This window comes from Rhinolophus sinicus, chromosome 10, assembly GCF_057876585.1.
Source record: "Rhinolophus sinicus isolate RSI-liver-muscle chromosome 10, RSI-T2T, whole genome shotgun sequence".
NCBI lineage: Eukaryota > Metazoa > Chordata > Mammalia > Chiroptera > Rhinolophidae > Rhinolophus > Rhinolophus sinicus.
Window position 1 is genome coordinate 12,574,009 of NC_142510.1, and position 22,489 is coordinate 12,596,497.

The 22,489-nt window shown below is 47.1% G+C and overlaps 1 protein-coding gene and 1 pseudogene across 5 annotated transcripts in view; one reads left to right on the plus strand and one right to left on the minus strand.

Moving 5' to 3' along the window:
* Positions 1-22,489, minus strand: part of UBN1 (ubinuclein 1) — a 36,126-nt gene that overhangs the window by 3,380 nt on the left and 10,257 nt on the right. For 3 of the 5 annotated variants that reach the window (XM_074323149.2, XM_088801264.1, XM_019756413.3), the window contains 12 exons: positions 21,978-22,081; positions 20,830-21,268; positions 16,461-16,531; positions 15,038-15,167; positions 14,741-14,859; positions 14,469-14,597; positions 14,136-14,282; positions 4,820-4,870; positions 4,679-4,721; positions 2,372-3,589; positions 1,129-1,372; positions 781-870 (listed from right to left, as the gene is read on the minus strand). In XM_074323149.2, the coding sequence (XP_074179250.2) occupies positions 781-870; positions 1,129-1,372; positions 2,372-3,589; positions 4,679-4,721; positions 4,820-4,870; positions 14,136-14,282; positions 14,469-14,597; positions 14,741-14,859; positions 15,038-15,167; positions 16,461-16,531; positions 20,830-21,268; positions 21,978-22,081 (2,785 nt within the window). The remainder of the gene's footprint in view (positions 1-780; positions 871-1,128; positions 1,373-2,371; positions 3,590-4,678; positions 4,722-4,819; positions 4,871-14,135; positions 14,283-14,468; positions 14,598-14,740; positions 14,860-15,037; positions 15,168-16,460; positions 16,532-20,829; positions 21,269-21,977; positions 22,082-22,489) is intronic. The other 2 variants (XM_074323150.2, XM_019756414.3) reach the window with 2 other exon arrangements.
* On the plus strand, positions 8,817-9,178 carry LOC141569472 (fatty acid-binding protein 5 pseudogene; annotated as a pseudogene).

Here is a 22,489-nt window from a genome sequence, read left to right on the forward strand (position 1 = left end):
GGCGAAAACCAAGATCCCTGAGGCTCTACACCAGCTTTCCATGAGCTGGACCTAAGAATCAGGACCCAGGACAGGGCGAGGCCAACTACTGATGACGAAGGTGCCAGCTTCTCACACCTGTAAACCTGGGGTTTATCGAGGATCCCTTTCTGAAAGCCACTGCTCTCTGGAGAGGAAAAGCAGAAGAAAGGGAAAAGGGCCCCAAATCCTCTGTGCCCCCAATCACTGCTTCTACATCCGAAATGAATTGCGAGCTGCCCGTCTCCTGGATACATGCTGCATCAGAGGGAGGGTCCCTCCTGAAGCCTTGCCACTGTGACCTCTCGCTGCCACTTGGACGTCCCCTCTCACTTAAGTTAAGCTTATAGAGCCTGGTATTAGCTGCCGCCACCTGGAAGGTGCAGCAGCCTGAACTCAAAGGCCTTGCAGCCCCAACTGGCCCTGGGAAATCAGCACCATTACCCTTCTTTGTTTTTTCAATGAGAGAGGAAAAGTGGAGCTAAGGGCTGGGGACTCCTCTGCCTCCCACACGGGCCACGCTGACTTCCGGTGACCACACCGGGTAAGGCTGACCCAGTGGCAGGGGACCAGGGGAAATCTCAAAGCGGAAGACGCCTGTGTCATTCTGACTGCCACAGGGCCAGAGCCTCGAAGGACAAACCAAGACCACACAGTGACGAGGTGAAGACACTGAAATCTTCGGCAGCAGACAAGTCATCTATTGTGTGGAGAGAGGAATGGCGCACAGTGTGCGTGGCACTCTGACCGCCTGGCAATTACCTGGCAGACTCTGCGAGATGTGGGTGGACATGGCAGCGTGTGGGAGAGGCGCTGCGTGGGGCGGGCTGGAGTGCAAGCCAGCCAGGAGACCTGAGAGAAACAGGAGGGGAGAAAAGAACAAAACACACACATTGAAGACGGGAACGAGAAAGCCTCGCTGGTCCAGAGCCCCCAGATGGCCTAGTGGCCGGTCCTGGGTGAGAGCCCCCGGGGAGGGCTCAGCACGGTCCCCGGGACTACTGCCCATGGCCACACACCAGACACACAAAGGAACCCAGTACATGACAACAGAAGTCGGTCACAGCAGACCTCCCGGGGCACGAGGAGAGGAAGGGGAGCAGCACTTACTGTGGCTGAGGCCGTGGTGGAACGTCCCAGGGGCAGGGCCTGTGACGATGGCGTCCTTGGAGACCCCTGCTTTGGCAGAGGAGTCGGCACTAAATGAGAGCACACGGAGAGGAAACGGGGAGATTATCCCCAGGGAGTTCGAGTTCACGGCCCCGGGCAGCTTCGGGCTGCCTGCCTTATAGGATGAGGACAGCAGATTTAAGGGCGAGGAGCTGGTCAGCAGCACAGCCCCGCTTGTTCCTTTCTGGGGAGGAAACACACACAAAGGGGTCAGAGCTCCTGCCTGTCCACAGCTCGCTCACAAACCAAACCTGGTGACACCCAGGGTGGGGACATGCACATGGACGCCGGCTGCCCCTTACACAGGGACTCTGCTCTGCAGCCCCACAGGAAGGAAAAGGACAGTCCCTGAACAGCATGGAACACCCTCGCCCCGGACACAATGTTCACTTTAAAAGCAGGGTATTAAATATGCCTCCTTTATGCAAGAAAGAGAGGGAAGATGATTATCTACAGACATCCACAAAATGTGTTTACAAACGTGTATGTGCACCTTTATATGCATAACACACACACACACACACATTTGTATGTATTAATCTTTGCTTTTAGAATGAAACGGAAAACCCCTGGAAAACCGTTACCTTGCAGGGCAAAAGCAGGTGAGACCTCACTGAACATACCTTTCTCTAGTTTTGTCTTTGCAACCACACTGTTGTTTTACATATTGGGAAAAATGCTCTCCCATTTCCCCAACCTGCTCCACCCTTCCTGTAATTCCTGCGGGCAGAGCGCCTTTGCTGACCTGAGGGCCCTTCAAAACCCAACCCCGAGAATCACTCTTAAAAGGTCCCCATCTTCCCGGGGCAAGAGCATTTGCACCTAATGATCTGCTACGTAGCAGTATTTTCACTGACTTATTTAGAGAGATGGACAGGTAGGAGCCTATGAAAGGCAAGTTTTGCAGCTCATTCTACACTGTACCCCCAGAATCACAGCCTCCCTGCAAACACAGTGCTGGCCAGTCCTTCCCCTCCACTTGTCCTAAGAAGTTTCAGGCTTTCCTGGGATTCCTGCCAACAGAAAAGGTGCGACTTGAGAACAGGAAGCCAGGTCCTACTCCTGCTTGCTGGGCCCACTGTTCCACCCTGCCCTGCAGTGTCAGGTCTCACTACCTGACCAGGGCAAGGCAGGCAGCCTTGTCCGAGACCTATGAGGACGGCTGCCGTGGCAGGATACTCACTGGCAAGGAGGTAGACGATGTCACGCTGCTAACCGCACTGGGCTTGAGGGAGGAGGTCAGTAATTTGGCCACTCCCTGGGTCCCACCACTAGAATCTCCATTTGGACCACCCGGAGGGGCCACTAGGGTCAGCTTCTGGGAAACAGACGGTTTTTTCACCGTGGAGCCTGGGACAGGTCGGCTGGCAGGCTGTCCTGTGGAGGGAGGCTGAGTGCTGGGGAGCAGGTTCCCGGAAGTGGAGGTCTGGACTGGTGTTCCTCCAGAGGAAGAGCTGCCAGGAGAAACCCCGTGTTTGGAGCTAGCACTGGCAAAGGGGCTATTCTTGTAAGACGGCCCTGCAGAGCTGGCTGCGTGCTGCTTTGCCGCATGGCTCAGGGCAGCAGAGGACGAGGCTGGGGTCTTATGAGAGCTGCTGCTAGAGGCTGGTGTGCCTCCTGAAGAGGCTGACGTGGACGGATGGAAGCTCTGGCCTTTGGCTGCCGTCTTCACAAGCTGGAGGAAGGAGCGATGACACTGTGAGGAGGAAGGCTTTGGGCCCTGGAGCTTATTGACAAATGGAGCTGGGGCGGTAAAGCTCTTTTGCTGTTGAGTGCCTGCCTGAAAGACTTTGACCGAGGAGCCGGGCACGGGAGCTGCCGCCGGGGGCGCGTGAGATGTCCGTGGCAAGCCGTGGTGCTTTGCTTTGGACTGGTGCACTTCCGGCAGGCCCTTACTGAGGGCGGCCTGAGAGGGCAGCTCTTTGTAGCTAGAACTCTCTGGTTTTTTCTCCTGAGAGGACTGCCCCAATGCCAGAGCCTGTTCCGCCAGAAAACTGAGTGGTGACTGCAGAGAGCTAGAAGGTGGTGGGGCGGAAGGGCCAGGCTTCGGAAAGGTCCTTTTTTCTTCCGTACATAAAACACCTGCAACTTTCTCTGCAACCGCTTTTGAGGGTGCAGGCAATGTGAACTCGGAGCTCCCACTTGCTCTGCTGTTCAGCGCAGCCAGTTCCTTGGACACAGCCTCCAAGGATGCTGAATTACGGATCAGGTCTCCATCCAGTGAGTCCTCCAGGTTGACGGGAGCAGGATTTGTAAGGCTGCCCAACGCTTGGGATGACAGCTCCCGGTTTGCAGCTCCACTGCTCGGGCCTCCACCCGGGTGTTCTGAAGGCAAAGCCAGGGGGCCGCCAATCTGGCCTAACGGGACAGACACCTTTTTATCAGGCTTAGTAGAGGATTCCTAAAGGAAAGCAGAAATGCTGATGTTTAGAAATGTCCAAAGATGCCCACGCTGGCCCTGTAGTGAGGACGCAAGCATGAGAACACCAAGAATCAGGCCTTCCTGTGTAATCACAAAACAAAGGGGAAGACAGTAGGTGACAGGCGTGTGTGGACTTGAACACGCCCAGCCGGCTGGGGCTGTGTCCCCAGACATGCTCTGTTGCTAAGCATACACACACCCACAGGAAACTCTTCGCTGCTTCTGAAAAAGTACAAGACTTGAGCAAAGAGACACTCTCCCTATTGGCAACTCACACCATCTCAGAGCGTTGCCGGCTGCAATCAGAAAAGGATGCGTGGCATGAGAACTGCCTTGAATTAGTTTTCTGTTCCTCCTTGGTTTTACCCAACACCTCAGTGGGGTTCAAAAGAAAAGTCCTTCCATGGGAGCAGGAATGGGGTCTATCTCGTTACTCCTGCATCCCAAGTGACTGAAGCAGCGAGTCTTAGACACTGGAGGAGCTCGAGATACTTAGGAACAAACCATTTGCACGGCTTTTTCTCCCGGACAGCTCAGGGATGGTTAGGGCCCTATAAAGCCTCAGGGAGTGGTAGAAATCTAGTAAAATAGCAATTTCTACTACATTGAAAGCCTTCTGCATCATCTAAGATCTTTTTCCCAGTCTCTGTTCTCCGACCACTGTTATTTCCTGTCCTTCCCACTGTGCTCCAGGCTAAGCTGCACATTGCTAGGAGTCTGTCCTTCCATAAAAAGATCATCGTCAGTGTAATCCCTTCACATCTGCAGGGGCTTTCCACTCCTCAGAGCGCTGTCAGGAAGACCTCATTTAATCCCCAAACAAGGGAACTGGCCAGGTGGGTACTGTTTCCTAGCACTGAGGCTGGAGGGTACTAAGTGGCCTAGCTCAGGTCTCTGTCCTGCCAACCCCAGGCCCCTCTGGTGGGCCAGCCTGCCTCTTGGTACAACTGCAAAAGAGCTGTCCCCAGACCAGCAAAGCTCAATGAGCTGCCATGGTCACTCAAGAGGTTTCCTGAGCATGGATAAAGATAAGAACAGATGGCATGTGACCTGAGCAGGCTGACTCACCTTCACCTTGATTTTGGAAGGGGCCATTACTTTCTTCTTAGCCCTGTTCAAAGGAATGAACATAGAAAAGGTTTAGAGGAGATCCACCAAGGACATAAACATGCCAGTTGTCTTGAGAAGTGAAAACACTGAGACACTCACAGGATTGATGTCAGGTGCCCGTGGCCTCGTCTGCTCTCCTTAAACAGAGTCCTGAAACAGAGAACACTGGGCAGTTTGCGTAAGCCTCCCGAAAGCAGAGACTCTGCTTCTAGAGCTGCCTACTACCTCTGGTACTCAGTACCTATTACTCACGAAATGGCAGAGGACTAGTGACGTCATTGCTGTGAGAGGATCCAGACGGGCTGTACTGGCCACTTGAAAGCCAAGAGTCTAGGATTTCCCAAAAAGGGCTAGGGATCTGCCCCCAAAACTTCTCATAGCGGTCTCTCCCCTAAAGGCTTTTCTTATTGCCCATTCTCATCCTTTCCAAGAGTAAAACGTGGAGTGACGCACAGCATGTCTCTTTCCAAAGAAACTCAACACAATTTTCTTTATGCCCTTTCCTATGTACCTTAAGGAGTCCAATCTTCAGGGAGAGAAGAGCAATTCCATTTACAGAACGGACACTCAGACAAGAAAAGGCTCCATGATTTGTCCAACCCACAGAAGAATCAGGCCCAATCAAGAACACTAGTTCCAGGAGGAGAGGATTCTGGGAAGATGGTCAAGAATTAAATAGCAGAATTAATCTTCTCCCCACCTGGACAACAACTTCACTGGCAGAGTGTCTCATGTAACTATACTGGAACTCTCGACTCTGTTCAAAGCTGGCAACTTCCAGGGAAAGCCTTGGATGGGTAAACTAGATGAATTTCAGCTGTGAGTACAGCAGCAGCTACCCATGCCCAAGCCCCAGGCAGACAGCTGTGCACCTGTTCCCAGAGGGGCTTGCAACAGCTTCTGGGAACCAGGGTGGGCATAAAGGATCCAGTCCTTCAAATACCACGGATCTGTGCTCTGACAGTTGATTGCTGCTTCTGAACACAGAGGGGCAGACAAAGAGGTGGGCAGCCATTGTTGTTCCTCCTTCCCCCATTGTTGCAAACTCTTGCACCTCTGGTTAAAGTAACTTCTGGGAGACTTAAAAGGCCAGTGCCCTTTTTTAACCCCCCTTTATTTCTTTCAACTTTCCCCTTTGGGGAGCCAGACATTAAAGACTAAGACATTCAAAACAACTGCATACATAGGTAAAATTAGAACGTGATTTCGTATGCCCTAAGAAAGGCTCAGAAAAGATCTAAGAAAACATTAAGTTTACACCTCACGTTGATCCTTGGCATACAGACAGCCTACAATATACAAAAGAACAAAAACAATAACTGAAAAAAAAAGGAAACCCTGAGGAAGTGGAGGGGAGAAGGAATGTGATTTCCAGAGTTACCACATTAGATTTAAATGTCCAGTGTTCAGGCATACAAAGGAACAAGAAAGTATGGCCTATTCAAAGAAAAAGAAATTAACAGAAAGTGACGCTGAAAAAGACTAAATGGCAGATATATTAGACAAAGACTTTGAAACAGCTAAGATACTCAAAGAACTAAAGGAGGATGTGGGGAAAGTCAAGAAAACGATGTGTGAACAATGAACAATGAAAATATCAATAAAGAGATAGAAAACCTAACAAGAAACCAAAAAAAAAGAATTCTGGACCTGAAAACTACAATAACTGATATGAAAAATTCACTGGAGGGTTTTAAAAGCAAATCTGAGTGGGCAGAAAAAAGAATCAGTGAACTTAGGACAATAGAAATGATCAAGTCTGAGGAAAAGAAAGAAAAAAGGCTGAAGAAAAGCAAACAGAGCCTAACGGACCTGGGGACACCATCAAGCAGAACAATATACGCACCACACACCGGAGAAGTCCCAGGAGGAGAGAGACAGAAAGGGGCAGAGAGAATAGAAGAAATAATGGCTGAAAACTACCCAAATGTGAAAAAACACAAGAATACAAACATCCAAGAAGTCAAAGGACTCCAAGTAAGGTGAACTCAAGAGAACTGCACCAAGACACATTATAATCAAACTTTCAAAGGACAAAGATAAAAAGGGAATCTTGAAAGCATCAAGAGAGAAGCAGACTGTCCCATACAAGGGCTCGTCAATAAAATTATTAGCAGATTTACCATCAGAAACTCTGGAGGCCAGAAGACAGTGGGCTGACATAACCAATGTACTAAAATACTGTTAACCAAGAATCCTGTATCTGCCAAAACTGTTCTTCAAGAGTGAGGGAGAAATGAAGACATTTCCAGGTAAATAAAAGCTTAAGGAGTTCATGACTAAAAAACTTGCCCTGCAAGAAATGCTCAAGGGAGTTCTGCAAGGTGAAAAGGAAGGACACTAGACAATAACTCAAAACATACGGAGAAATAAAGATCTCAAAGAGGTAAATACATGAGCTTAAAAAGCTACTATTATTGTAATAATGACTTGTAACTGCACCTTTTTTTGTTTTCTACATGATTTAAGAGACGAATACATTTAAAGAAGAAAAAACAATTAATGTAAAAGCTAGTATTACTTAAACTTTGGTTTGTAACTCCAAATCTTGTTTTCTACATCATTTAAAAGACTAATGTAGTTTTTAAAAATTATTAGTTTATGTTTTGGGGCACACAATGCATAAAAATGTAATTTTGTGACATCAACAATCAATTGGGGTATAGCTGGAGCTGTAAGAGAGCAGAGTTTTTGTGTGTTATTGAACTTACAGAAGTGAGTCCCTCCTTATCAATAATTACTTTAAATGTAAATGGATTCAACTCCCCAATCAAAAGACAGAGATCGGCAGAATGGATAAAAACACACGATCAAATTATATGTGTCTACAAGGGACTCACCTGAGATAGACAAAAACAGATTGAAAGTGAAAGGAAAAAGATATTCCATGCAAACAGTAACCAAAAGAGACCAGGTGTGGCTATACTAACACCAAAAGACTTTTTGTTTGTTTGTTTATTTATTTATTTATTTTTAAGGAGGGGCGCAGCTCACAGTGGCCCATGCGGGGTTCAAACCGACAACCTTAGTGTTATTAGCACCGCATTCTAACCAACTGAGCTAACTGGCCACCCCCTGAAAGGACTTTAAATCAAGAAAGATTACAAAAAAGAAAGGCTATATATATTAACAAAAGGTTTAATACAGCAAGAAGACACAACGATAATAAATATTCATGCACCTGACAGACCATCAAAATATATGAAACAAAAACTGACAGAACTGAAGGGACAAATAGACAATTCTATAATATTAGTTGGAGACTTCAATACCCCTCTCACAAAAATGGATAGAATAATCCATACAGAAGAGGACTTAACACAATAAACCACCTAGTTTTAACAGGCATATATAGAACATTCTATCCAACAACAGACTATACATTCTTCTCTAGTGCACACAGGGCATTTTCCAGGACAGAACATATGTTAGGCCACAAAATAAGTCTCAGTAGATCTTATAAAACAAGAAACATACAAAATATCTTCTTTGACCACAACAGGATGAAGTTAGAAATAAGCAACTAAAGGGAAACTGGAAAATTAACAAAACTAGAAATTAAACAACACGCTTTTAAACAATCAATGGATCAAAGAAGAAATCACAAGGGAAATTAGAAAATAGTTAAAAGAGAATGAAAATAAAAGTGCAATATACCAAAACATGGGCTGTAGTGGAAGTGTGCTAAGGAGGAAATACATAGTTAAATATGCTTACATTAAAAAACAAAAGCGATATTGAGGCCTTGTGGTCAAGATGGTGGAGTGGTAAATGCTATGCTCATCTCCTCCCATGATCACATCAAAATTACAACTTTTGATTACAAATTATAGAACCACCATCATTAAGAACCACTGGAAGACTAGCTGGACAGAATTCCTGTAAACAAGGATCTAAAGAAGCCACAAGGAAACTGGGAGGAGCGGTGGAGACTTGGAAGGGGCAAGTCACACACCCACAGTGGGGTGATTAAGAATTTGGAGGGACAGCCATGCACTCCACGCCGCGCTCTGCTCCTCTTGCCCTGCACGCCACCTGCGCCCACCGTGGCCACCATTCAGCAGCTGGTAGGAAGACGGCACTTAGTGGAGAGCAAGGCTTTGATGAGTGTATGAAGGACATAGGAGTACGGATGGCTCAAGGAAAAACGGGTGCCATGCCCAAACCAGACCGTGTCAGCACTTCTGAAGGCAAAAACTCACCATAAAAACTGAGAGCACGTGGAAAACAAAGTAGTTTTCATGTAACCCAGGAGAAAGGTTAAAGAAACTACAGCTGATGGCAGAAAAACAGATTGTCTGCAACTTTATAGACTGTGCACTGAGTCAACATCAAGAATGGGATGGGAAGGAGAGCATAATAAGGAAACTGGAATATGGGAAACACGGGGAATGCGTCATGAACAATGTCACCTGTACTCAGGTCTATGAAAAAGTAAAAATTATATCATCCTTCTGAAAAGGAATTAGCTGTGAGGATAAACAGGCTCAGTTCAATGAGCAAATCTCTATGCTTTTTTGTTACCATATTCTGTTATCTTTATCACAAACATTTTACTTGCAACTATTTCCGAGTGTTGTTTTAATTAGGATCATCCCTTTGGTTAGTAAATAAATGCATTTATACTTAAAAAAAAAGAAAAAGAAACATAGAAATATCTCGGCTATAAAAACCAGAGGGGATTGGTTCCAAAAGGACAAAGGGCTGCAGGAGACCCAGACACGCTGCTTTTAAAGGGCCAGCGCACAAACTCACGCACGCTAAGCTTCAGCACAGGGGCAGCAGCTCAAAAAGCACCAGGGACATATGGGGAGGAACTAAATTGACTAACTTCAGGGTGAGTGCTGGAAGGACAGGGGTTGGGGTAACTCTCCCCGGGAATGAAAGTGCTGGCAGCCACCACTGTTCCTTTGTGGAACTCTCTTCCTACCTAGCCGGCCCGTCACAGGCAGGTGCCAAATCTGTGCTCTCCGTTAATCTAGCTAATACTGTTCTCACTGCCCTGGTAATTCCCTGAGACCCTGCCCAACCCAACTCGCTAAACCAGCCCAAGACTCTTCCAACAGCTCCCCAACACAGAAGGCCTGCCTCGACTCTCGCTGTGGACTTGCTCAAGATCTCTCAAAGGTCCACAAACCCCAAACCAGCAGTGGGCAGCCTTGGCATGCCTTGTAGCTCTCGCTAAGCAGTTCTAAGACCACCACAAGCAGCAACCGGTCTCAATTTCCATTGTACCTCTCATCAGGTGATGCCAAGCCTGGCATAAGCAGCAGCCAGACGTGGCCTGGAGCGTAGCTTCAACTAAGTAGCCACAAGCCTGGCACAAGTGGTGGCTCGCCACAGCTCGTATCGTGCTGTCAACTAAAGGGAGGGTCCCTAGCCCTGCACAAGTGGCAGCTGGCATCGGTTCACAGTGTAGCCTCTCCCAAGCATCTCCAAGCCCAGCACAAGTTGTGGCTGACCTTGGCCTGCACTGGATTGCCTCCCAAGAGGGGAATCTTCAGACCAATCTTCCAGTGACTATCTTCAGACCATACCAGAGCACCACCCAACCGGCTCAATAAATGACACACCCAAAGGGCTCGAATAGCAGTAGAGCCATCCTAAAGTGAATCCTGCTGCGTGGGCTCAGCCCCCACACAACAGCTCATCTGCTGTACTCATAACCAGTCCTCACAGCCAGTCAGCCGGAGGGTCAACCCCACCCACTGACGTTGTCAACAGCAACCGAGACCCAACTACAACAGGAGAGCACACACAACCCACACAGGAGATACCACTCGAGTCCCAGTTCTGTGGGGCGCAGGTGCCCATGGGGACTGCGCCACTGGGCCCCACAGGACACCTTCTACCTAAGGCCACTGCCAAGACCGGGAGACACAGCAGCTCTACCTAATACATAGAACAAACACAGGGAGCCAGTCAAAACGGGAGACTAAGAAACATGTCCCAAACGAAAGAAAAGGAAAAAACTCCAGAAAAAGGAATAAAAGAAATGGAGACTATCAGATGCAGAGTTCAAAACACTGGTTATAAGGGTGACTGATGAACTCAGGGGAAGAATAGATAAACTAAATGAGACCATCAACAAAGAGATAGAAAACATCAGAGGAGAGAGAAAAAGAACCAGTCAGAAATGAAGAATACGGTAACTGAAATGAAGACCACACTAAAGGGAATTAACAGCAGGTTAGATGAAGCAGAAGATCCAATCAGTGATCTGGAAGACAAAGTACCAGAAAACACCCAACTGGAACAGCAAAAAGACAAAAGAATCCAAAAAAATTAGGATAGTTTAAGAGACCTCTGGGACAACACTGTGTAACAACATTCACATCATAGGGGTACCAGAAAGAGAAGAGAGAGAACAAGGAATTGCAAACCTATTTGTAGAAGTAACGACTGAAAACTTCCCTCACCTGGTGAAGGAAATAGACATGCAAGTCCAGGAAGTGCACAGTCCCAAACAAAATGAACCCAAAGAGGCCCACACCAAGACACAACATAATGAAAATGCCAAAAGTTAAATAGAAAGTCTTAAAAGTAACAAGAGAAAAGCAGTTAGTCATGTACAAGGGAGCTGCTTTAAGACTGTCAGCTAATTTCTCAACAGAAACTTTGCAGGCCAGACAGGAATGGCAAGAAATATTCAGGGCCGGCCCGGTGGCTCAGGTGGTTGGCGCGCCAGGCTCCTAATGCCGAGGTCGCCGGTTCCCACATGGGCCAGTGAGCTGCGCCCTCTACAGCTAAGATTGTGAACAACGGCTCTCCCTGGAGTTAGGCTGCTGTGTGCTGCCGCCGGCTAACGTGTGCAGCTGCCTGAGCTGCCGATGGCCAGCGTGAGTGGCCGGCATCCGGCAAGAGTTGTCGTGAGCTGCTGTGAGCGGCTGACCAATGACTGGCGACCGACTGCCTGGGGGGGGGGGGGAGGGGGCAGCGCAAGGCTCATAATACCAGCACGGGCCAGGGAGCTGTGTCCTACACAACTAGACTGAGAAACAACGGCTTGAACCAGAATTGGGGGGGGGGGGGAGGCAGAAGAAGGGGAAAAAACAAACAAACAATCCCATTACAAAATAGGCAGAGGACCTGAATAGACATTTCTCCCAAGAGGATATACAGATGGCTAACAGACATATGAAAAGATGCTCAATGTCACTAATCATCAGGGAAATGCAAATTAAAACCACAATGGGATATCACCTCCCACCTGTCACAATGACTATCATAATAAATCAACAAACAACAAGTCCTGGCAAAGCTGTGGAGAAAAGGAAACCCTCATGCACTGTTGGTGGGATTGTAAATTGGTGCAGCCACTATGGAAAACAGTATGGATGAGCCTCAAAAAATTAAAAGTAGAGCTACCATATGGAAAAAGATATTTCATGAAAACGGAAACAAACAAAAAAGCTGGGCTGGCAATTCTTACACCAGACAAAATAGACTTTAAAACAAAGGCTATATAACAAGAGACAAAGAAGGACCCAATAATCCCCCTTCTGGGTATTTGTCTGAAGAACCTCAAACGCTCCTTTGAGGGGACATGTGCATCCATATGTTCACTCCATATGTTTACAATGGCCAAGATGTGGAGGCAGCCTGGGTGTCCGCTGATGGATGGGTAGGTACAGGAGGTGGTACACATATACGACAGAATATTGCTTGGCCATGGAAGGGAATGGATTCCTGCCATGTGCGGTGGCAGGAATGGACCTGGAGGGTATTGTGCTGAGTCAAGTATGTGAGACAGGGAAAGACAGATGCAATGTGATTTCACTTATATGTGAAATCCAAAGTACAAAATAAACAAACAAAACAGAAACAAACTCAGAGATACAGAGAACATTTTGATGGCTGCCAGATGGGGGGTGGTTGGGGAGTGGGTGAAAAAGAGGAAGGGGTTAAGAAGTACAAATTGACAGGGCAGCTGGATGGCTCAGTTGGTTAGAGCACAAGCTCTGAACAACAGGACTGCCGGTTCGATTCCCACATGGGCCAGTGGGCTGTGCCCTCCACAACTAGACTGAAGATAACGAGCTTCCGCTGAGCTTCCGGAGGGGGGGCCGGGTGGCTCAGCTGGTTAGAGCGCAAGCTCTTAACAAGGCTGCCAGTTCAATTCCCACATCGGATGGTGGGCTGCGCCCCCTGCAACTAAAGATTGAAAATGGCAACAGGACTTGGAGCTGAGCTGCGCCCTCCACAACTAGACTGAAGGACAACTACTTGGAGCTGATGGGCCCTGGAGAAACACACTGTTCCCCAATGTTCCCCAATAAAATTTATTTTTAAAAAAGTACAAATTGGCTGTTACACAGTAATCAGGGGGATGTGAGGTACAGCATATGGAATATAGTCAATAATATTGTAATAACTACGTGTGGTGTCAGAGGAGCACTAGACTAGATTTATCGGAGTGATAGATGGGAGGGAGCCTGGGGACAGAGTGAAAAGGTTGAATGGATTAAGACGTACAAATTGATAGTTATGAAACAGTCACGGGGATGGAAAGTGACACATAGGGAATGTAGTCAATGATATGGTAATAACCAAGTATAGTGCCAGGTGGGTACCGGACTAGTCAGGGGCTCACTTCTGAAATTATATAAATGTCTAACCACGATGCTGCACATCTGAAATATAAATAATATGGAATATCAACTGTACTTCAAAAACTTAAAAAGGGGGAAAAGGTGAAGGGGAATAAGAGGTCCAAATTTCCAGGTATAAAACAAGTAAGTCAGGGGGATGTAACGTACAGCACAGGGAATGTAGTCAGTAATAGTGTGATACCGTGGGACGGTGTCAGGTGGCTGCTGGACTTATGGTGGTGACCACTTCTTTAGGTGTATAAATGTTGAATAACTAGGGGTACACCTGAAACTGATATAAGATTATCTGTTAGCTATACTTTAATAAAAATCTTTTCAAAAAAATTAGGAATGGACTTCACTAAGGACATGCAAAGCTTACACAATGCTAGCTATAAAACATCGCTGAAAGAAACTGAAGACGACATAAATAAATGGAAACACATGCCACTTGCAAATGAGGCTTCTGTTCCGAACATTAAGATGTTCCCCCGATTAATCCATCTCTCAACTTCTAGATGTCATTTTCTCAAAACAGGAAAGGGCAGATTGAGGTGGGACGTGCACACAGTGAACTTTGAGTTGAAGTGGGACAAAGAATGACAACGATAAAGCCCCACAGGGAAGACCGAGAAGACCCCTTCATAGAGACCAGTACGCCCCCAAATCCTCAGGTGAGGTCAGTCCAGTCAACAGGACAGTGGGTCCCTGACAGAAGGGACCCTGTTGGCCTGGCACAAAAAAACCACTTGGATCTTTCCTTCCCACAAGAACACTCCGCCTCATGGTACACCGACCCACAATGGCTCCTCGTGGGCCCTCACCTGGCCTGCATCCAGCCTTTGGGCCAGAGAGGTCTGACCTCAGCATCTAGAAAGGCCTTCACGTAGTCCTCCCAGGAATGGGCCTTGTTGTTCCTCTCCAGATCATAGCTCTCCAGTTTTATCTTCACCACGTGGCAGAGCAGCTCTCTGAGGGGTAGGCAGAAGTCAGAAACTTCAAAACCATCCCAAACACTTCTTTCAAGGTTTTAATCATGTGCTTTCAGCAGCCATGATTAAAGTAAATGATTCTAACCTTCATTAGAAATACGGGAACATGCTCAGACATTGGCCCCACAAACCCTCCAAGGAGGCAAGGTCCCAGTTTGGGCACACCTGATTTCATCACTCCACTGGAATTTCTTCCGCGGTCCCATTATCCTCCTGCCCCCCTTTTCTTCATCTTCTTCCTCATCAGAACAAATCCGTTCTCTCTGCTCCTTGTCTTTCTCCTCTTCCAGCATCCTACCAGATGAACAGGATTAAAGGGGACCCTAAGGTCACCACAGGAGAACTGCTTCCTCCAGCCTACCAACTCCCCCTCACCCGCCCCTGGGGTTTCTAAGATAAGAGGATGGGAATGCTGATGAGAGCAATCAGACACTTACTTAGCAACCTTGGCTTGTGTGTGTGCCTGGCATTCATCCTGGTACTTGGCCATCTGCTCTGGCATTGCCCTTCCAATAGCTTCCTTAAGCTTCTGGAGAGGCTCCTTCAGACGCCCCCCCTGCAGAGAGCAGGACATATCCTAAGTCTGTTTTACGCATTTCTTCTTATACTGAGGACACACTACAGGAAATAATCGCCCAGAGACAGCGCAGCAGCAGATGTGGCATCTGTGGAGACTTAGTCACCCCTTCCCACTGAGCCCCAAAGCCAAGGGACCCCACTCCCGAGTCACTCACCTGTTCATGGAGGTAAAGTTTTCGAGCACGTTTGAGCAGGGTGTCCTTGCTGCAGGGCAGTAAAGAAGCAAGATAGGCGTACACCCCAGAACGGACCTGGCTACTCAGCTCCCGAGTCTGCACCTCTATGCTGAAGAACACAACAGGGTTATCAGTGGGCTGCAGCGCACGGCATCTTCTCTCATTAGGTCACCCTACATGGGCAGGAAAGCTGGGAGCCACGAGCAGGTCAAACCTTATCGCATCAGTCACACAATGTAACTGAGTGACCAGCACAGCAGATCACCAACAGTCACCAAACAAGAACTTCCAAATCTGAAGAACTTGGCTCGTAGGTAAAGTGGGTTCCGGCTCTTAGGCCAAAGGCCAGACCAAGTCAAAGGGAGTCAAGAGAACAGAGCCAGAGAGAACAAGCTGATGTATTAAATGGCATAATACAAAGAGAACGTAAAAGCTTTCAAACTGGAAAGTAATTGAGCTACTTGGAGTCAACAGGAAACGCTTTCCAGTAGCATTTCCTTATTTTTTTCAGTTCTCAGTTCTATCCCTGGTCAGGAAGTCAGGGAAATCCTCATGCCTCGTGTCCCCATACAGATGAGCAGAACAGTACTTGTCTTCGATCCCTTGAGCTCTCTGTGGTTGGCACGCTCCAGCAGGCATTGTGGACACAAAGCTCTCATCTGACCCTCAGGTGCTCTCTACAGCCCAGGCTTCCTGACCCAAGTGGCCAATTCCCATCCTGGCCAGGCAAGGTCCTTTGCTAGAATATTCCCAAGTCTTGACAACTGTTTTTACATGGGCAAAATCCTCAGCTGTTGAGCAACAAACTTCCTCAACTACATAATGCAACCAGGAGAGAAGCTGGCAAAGCGGGAAGGCCAGATACAAAGAATATGGTTTGGATTTATATGTGTGGATTTCAGTTTTTCCTTTTTTACTTTTTAATCCAATTCATACAATACGGCGTCTTAGAGGTTCGGGCATTCGGGAGAAGTGTTATGGGATGGTGCACCCCGGCCCTGGGAGCAGAAGTGAGAGCAAGAGAATGACCAGGTACGCTATGGAGCACCCAGGAGAGAAGCCCCTGGAATGTACCAAGTCATCTCTTACTTTTCCCAGCGGCAGGAGGAAGGCAACACCTTCTCTCTCATCTCATCTCGTTCTTGGCCGCAAAGCCCTCTTCCAACAGGCTATGATTATATACAGTGCTCTAATAATGCTTGCTGCCTAAGACTAAGGTCTATCATTTCCTAGAAACAAATGTGTGGTGTCCTCCCCTTTAAAAAAAAATCAATGACAAACACTAATTTTGTTTCATCTCGGCGGTGCTTACCTTTATGTACTTTAATCATACTCCCATTTCTTCTGGCCTGCTCAACCCAGGCATAGTAACAGCAGATACAAAGAAACAAAAGATACTCACTCTAAGAGGATGCCATTAATATCCTGGGTGAAGAACTTCTGTCTGCTCTCTCCCTCAGCAGCTCTGGCAGCCTGGTTCATAGCAGACAGTAACATCCATTAGTGCCTTTTCCCCACATGGCCTTCACATTCACCCACAGGTAAAGGGCACTCAGCCCCTACAGAACACCTGTCAATAAAATCCTGACCATGCCTTTCCTTACATGGCCCTGAGCTCAGGTTAAGTTCAGCTATGATCACATATGCTCTAGAAATGCTGTATCTACCTCTTTTCAAATGCTGCAGACTGTTCATTCTTCCCAGGATTTCAAAAAACAGTCACATGAGAAAAATCTTAGTTGTGGAGGGTGCCGTTCAGCACCCTCAAAGCAATCACGTCAAAGCAATCACGACACATTTGATTTGAGGCATTTGAGTGGTCCACCCTGACCACTGAATAAACTGATCAATCCGAGATTAACTAGAAAGTGAAGTTAAACCAAATCGCCCAATCATGCTGATTTACAATAGTTCCAATAGCCTTTTAATGAGCTCTCTTATTTATTATATGAAAAGCCACTTGGGGCCGGCCCAGTGCCTCAGGCCGCTGGAGCTCCGTGCTCCTAACTCAGAAGGCTGCTGGTTCCATTCCTCGAGTCCCGCAAGGCATGGTGGACAGCGCCCCCTGCAACTAAGATTGAACACGGCACCTTGAGCTGAGCTCCCGGATGGCTCAGTTGGTTGGAGCGCTTTCTCTCAACCACACGGTTGCCGGTTCGACTCCCACAAGGGATGGTGGGCTGTGCCCCCCTGCAACTAGCAACGGCAACTGGACCTGGAGCTGAGCTGCGCCCTCCACAACTAAGACTGAAAGGACAACAACTTGAAGCTGAGCTGCACCCTCCACAACTAAGATTGAAAGGACAACAATTTGACTTGGAAAAAAGTCCTGGAAGTACACACTGTTCCCCAATAAAGTCCTGTTCCCCTTCCCCAATAAAATCTTTAAAAAAAAAAAAAAAGAAAGAAAAGCCACTTGCAGTCTTCCAGTACCAGTTCAGAGCCTTATATACTATGTATACCTGTTTTTGCTAAACAAAATAAAAGCGGGCATGCTTTTCTTTGTTAAAAAAGAGCAAGCAGGTCAGCTTCTTGCCAACCTTACTCTCCTTGGATCCGTGTCTCCCTACATTTGCGATGCAGGGCTTCTAACTGGAGGACAGCAAGCAGTGAGCAGGTAGAACAGAACAGAGAAGTGGCTGACATGAGGTCTCTGTTTTTCTATTTTTAGTATGGTTCCCATTTTACGCTTGAGTGAAGACCAAAACAGATCTGGGTCATCTGTATGGTCCAGGCTGAAGAGCTGCCAAACTACAAGACAGTAAGCTACGGGGGCAGGACATGTCTAAGCTTTCCAAAACAAAACAAAAGACACAATCAACACGTATTAAGTGAAGACAGGGAAAGGCCATTGAACCAAATCAGTAAAATCCCTGGGGCCCATAAAAACATACAGTAAGTACAGGGAGTAAGAAAAGAGAACTAGGCTAGCGTGAGAAGAAAACAGTGAATAACTGCTTGGGCTCTCACCACGGTCACCCTCTTGGATTACCTCTTGAACATACACAAGTATTCAAATGTATTTTTTAAAGTTTTAAGTACCCTATCTAGTTAGAAGATAAATCTTAATTTTTGTTTCCCCAGCAAAATGTTTTCCCTGAGGGATCAATATACATCGTATTAGACTATTTTTATATACTGTGGTAGACTGCGAACAGGACCAGATTCCTCCCCTCCCAGCCTATGCCTTGCCCCGCGGAAGGTGGCCTCTACTTCCCCAGCCCTCCAATCTGATGTGCACTTGTGACTCGCTTTACCAATACAGTGAGCAGAAGTGAGGTAGTACATATAACTGATTTACCCACACCCTCTTAAAATGTACCCCGAGACTGCCATGCCCTAAAAAAGCCCAGGATGAAAGACCAGAGGAGAGAAGCCCCGCTGTCCCAGTGCCCATTCATCTTGCCAGCTGAATGCAGCCACAAGAGAGCACCCAGGTAAAACAAGAGGAACCGCCCAGCCATCCCACAGAAGTCAGGAGAAACGAATCGCTGTTTGAAGCCACTAAGTTTTGGGGTAGTTTTTCAGGTAACAGTAGAAACTGATACATGTATCATCTAGGGCTAAGATTCAAAAAGCTAAACAAATTATTGTGGAAATAAAGGAAATAAGAGGAAAAAATAATAAGAGTGGAAAAGTGAGAAACACATAACACTGCTATAGTTATATACATCAAGTTTAATTTAAATTTTAAAAATGCAATGTCCAGTTCAAGATCTAGGACAGGCCTCCTTATTGAGGATCCGAATATCCATGTATGGCTTTTGAAATGATATGCAACTTTTGTGTACATAAGCAGTTTTTCCCTGGGAAGAGTATCTTTGCCAGCAAATTCTCAGGAGGGTCTGAGTCTAGAGCACTCGTGCACACGTGCAGGAGGCGCCAAGGGGCCTGAGCACAGGGCCCTGGTGGGATCCTTAGAAGTGGCATTCCGTAACTTTCTAAAAGCAGCCTTCTTTTTCATGCAACCTTTAAAAGTAATGAGGGCTTTATCATAATATTTATTAAGTAAAGAAATCAGGAAACAATTATTCACAACTATAATTACAACTGCATAAAAACATACACATAGAGGCTAGAAATATGTAAATTAAATATAGTAAATATGTAAATTAAAAAGTTTTCAGATTGTCGGGATAATGGGTGATTCCCATTTTCCATAGCTTCTTAATGCTGTTATTGAAGGGTCAGGAGATGCTGGAAGTATCAATTTCACATTTGAACATTATATTTTCAAGCCAGTACATCAATCTCTCTTGGTCACTGCCGCCCCACCAGGACTCAAGCCTCCCTTACCTATGGGATCTTGAACCCTGTCTCCATCGTGCCCAAGAGAGAACCACTGAGGAAGGACAGCTCGCTCAGTGTCCATCCAGCGCACTCCAGAAAATGAGGCTTTCTTGAACCACAGCCCAATGCTCTTTCATGTTATGCCACTTTGTTTCCACTAAATTGGTCCATCTTTCCCAAGAAAGGGAAATAAGTTATCAGACTAGAACACAACCTACGATGGGAGTAGCAACACATCCAAGAATTGTCTTGACTTTTCTGTAAAAAACAACAGGCTACTGCCACACATACCTTACCCAACTTACTAAACAAAACTTCAGAAGCTACAAAACAATTTGATTACAAAAGGGAAGACTGAAAAGAACAAGGAATAATGTTTAACACAAATTCTGAGCGCAAATATAGGATAGTATGCTCTGACATGCCAAGTTCAGATTCAACTACGTCGCCCTTAACATCCTGTTAAGATGTACTCTGAATCCCTGACGTGGTATAATTTAAATCGTTACATTCAAATAGAATACTTATGTCCAACACTGAACACGGTCTAGCGAGGATGATCTCGAGACTTACTTTGTATGTTGTGTTCAAGTATTTTTGGAAGTGAGGAAATCATTAGTAGCCGTGGTTAACATTTAGCCTGCTCTAAAACTCAAGGGGTATTATATTATACGTAACAGTGATTCTGAAAACTCTGAGAATCACTGGTTTAAAACTTACAGCTACAGAGTCTAAATGCCACCAAAGCTGCGTGACAAGCCATGATGCCCAAGGTAAAAGGTTATTTTAACTAAAGGGAAAATGTCATCATGACTAACAACCCATGCTTGGTTTATAGGCAGGAATACATTACTGAAGTGACAGTTTTGGAACTCCCCTCCCAGTCGCCAGGGGACAACAGCAATGGCTGCTTTTCTAACGGTTGTCACTGTTTTGTATGGGGCATGCACAGCATTTAAGATTCAGGTCCTTTTTATTTCTCACCACCTAAGCATTCCTGTGATCAGTACCTAACACTGATGACACACAAGTCTAGGGAGCAGCTGCAGCCCCGTGGCAATTTAGCATATACTCTGTGCAACATATGTCTGCAAACTTCTGTGAATTTCCAAAAGCTTCAACAGAATACTGAAAAGATGAGTTGCTGCCTGCCACCAACAGCAGTGTTAGTCTATCACACAAAAGGAAAGACACTCTGTGGGAAAGGAACTGACAGGCAGGAAACAGAAAGAGAAAATCTCCCCAGAAGAAAGTAAACTTTCTAGGAGTGAAGGAACCACGAAAGGCCTAAAAATGACGCCTGACAGGCAGAGCTCACACTATTTCTTCACTTGGGATGAGAAGAGCGCTCGGAAAAACTTACAGTGAAACTGCCAATTCACTAAGGGTGGCCCTGGGAGGCGAGCTTCACGCGGTGCGGAACTAGTGTCAATCTGCCCAAACGGCTTCCAGGAAAGCCCGGCCACTCTGTGTCACCGTACCTGAGCCAGCTCCTTAACGCGCTTCTCCAGGGGTGCAGGCAGGCCTTCGGGGAGGGAGGAGGGCTGCTTGAATTCCTGGTCCAGTCCCACCCCAAGGGAATCGCTTTCATCATCCATATCACGGAAGGGGCTTCCATCTGGAGACTCACTGAGCAGCTGCTCCAAGTCTAAATCAGTCAGTGAGTCCACGGCAGTGGCCACCTGGAGCAAGTCATTGTCCGAGGTGGAGCCAAACAGCGTGAGCAAGGGGTCAGAGGGCCCTTCCACTTCCCGCAGGCCCTGAGTTTCTGCTGACGAGGCCGGTACAGGCTTATGCTCTTCGTCCCTCTTTCTCTGAGCCTCTTTCTCCTTCTGAAACTTCTTTAGCATCTCTTTAACGCTCAAGGCCCCAGAATATTTCTTTTTTTTCTTCTCCTTACTGGCATTGAGGGCTGTGAAGCTGCAAGTGAGGGGGAAACTGGTTACCAAGGCTGCAGTGCACCTCAGAAGGGAAATTCACAGAGGGACTTCACCCCTGCTCCCAGAGCAATGGTCTCCAGGAACCTGTCACAAGCCCACCCTGTTTTTCCTCCTCCCTCCTCTTGGCACATGGAGCTCCTTCTTGCTGGGACCAAAGCTTGAGATTTAATACAGGTTAGCAAAACAGTGTCACAAAGTGCTAAATATCCGATGGGTTTTTAAAAACCACTGCCAGTCTGAAATAAAAGGTTGTGGTGGGGGGGGAGCAAGAAAAATATTTAAAGGGAGAAAGCAGGAGCAGCAGCAACTTGAAGGGCAGCTGAGGTGACACTGAGTGAGGCAAAGAAAGCAGGAGTAGAGGAGACAAAGGGAAACGGCAGGGACAGAAGGAGAACTGGGGCAAAGGAGGGTGCCCAAGAGAAGAGAGACAGCAGCAATCATACAGTGACAGAAATAGCCGCCAACACTGACAGTGGGACAGAGAGAACTCTGGCTGTCTGACACACAGGGATGTGAGAGCTCTGACTACGCCCACAGTGGTGCTGTGGGCGGCCAGAAGGGGACGGAAGGCCAGGCCCTGCGGCCTCTTCTGAAGCTAAGCTGCGAGGAGGAGGAGGGCGACTCAGCTCCCAGGGGTCCTGCCCTAACAGTTCAGATTTGACTCTAGCAAACAAGCTGCTGCCTCTCACCCGGCTTTGGAAAACTTGGACTTTTTCGATTTCTTCTCCTTGTCATAAGTGTCATCTTTTTTCTTCTTCTTTATCTTCTCACCACCTTCCTTCAACTTCCGCTTCTGAGAATTAAAGACAAGGCACAGTTACACGGCTCCCTCACTCAGGGACACAGCACTGGCCTTGCTCTGCCCGGGGCACATCCTGAGAGCTGTCCTACTTCCTTCGTGGACAAAAGCTTTCAGATTGGTGCCCGGGCCACAAACCTGTGGCAGATCAATACCGCATTCCCAGTGACAGTGTCTCCTGGAAGCACCCAGGGCGGAGACCACAGAGGCCATTGCACAGCCAGAAACCTTTCTAGTTTGAAATGAGTTGTACATGGGCCCTGCCTCTCATTTTAAATACACAGGCAGTGGTAGACAGATTTCAAAATAAACTTATCTTAATGCTAACTTGTTTCTATTGGGGTGATGGCCCTGAGAACTGAAGTCCTCTCCATGTCCACAGAAGAGACACAGCAAGGTCGG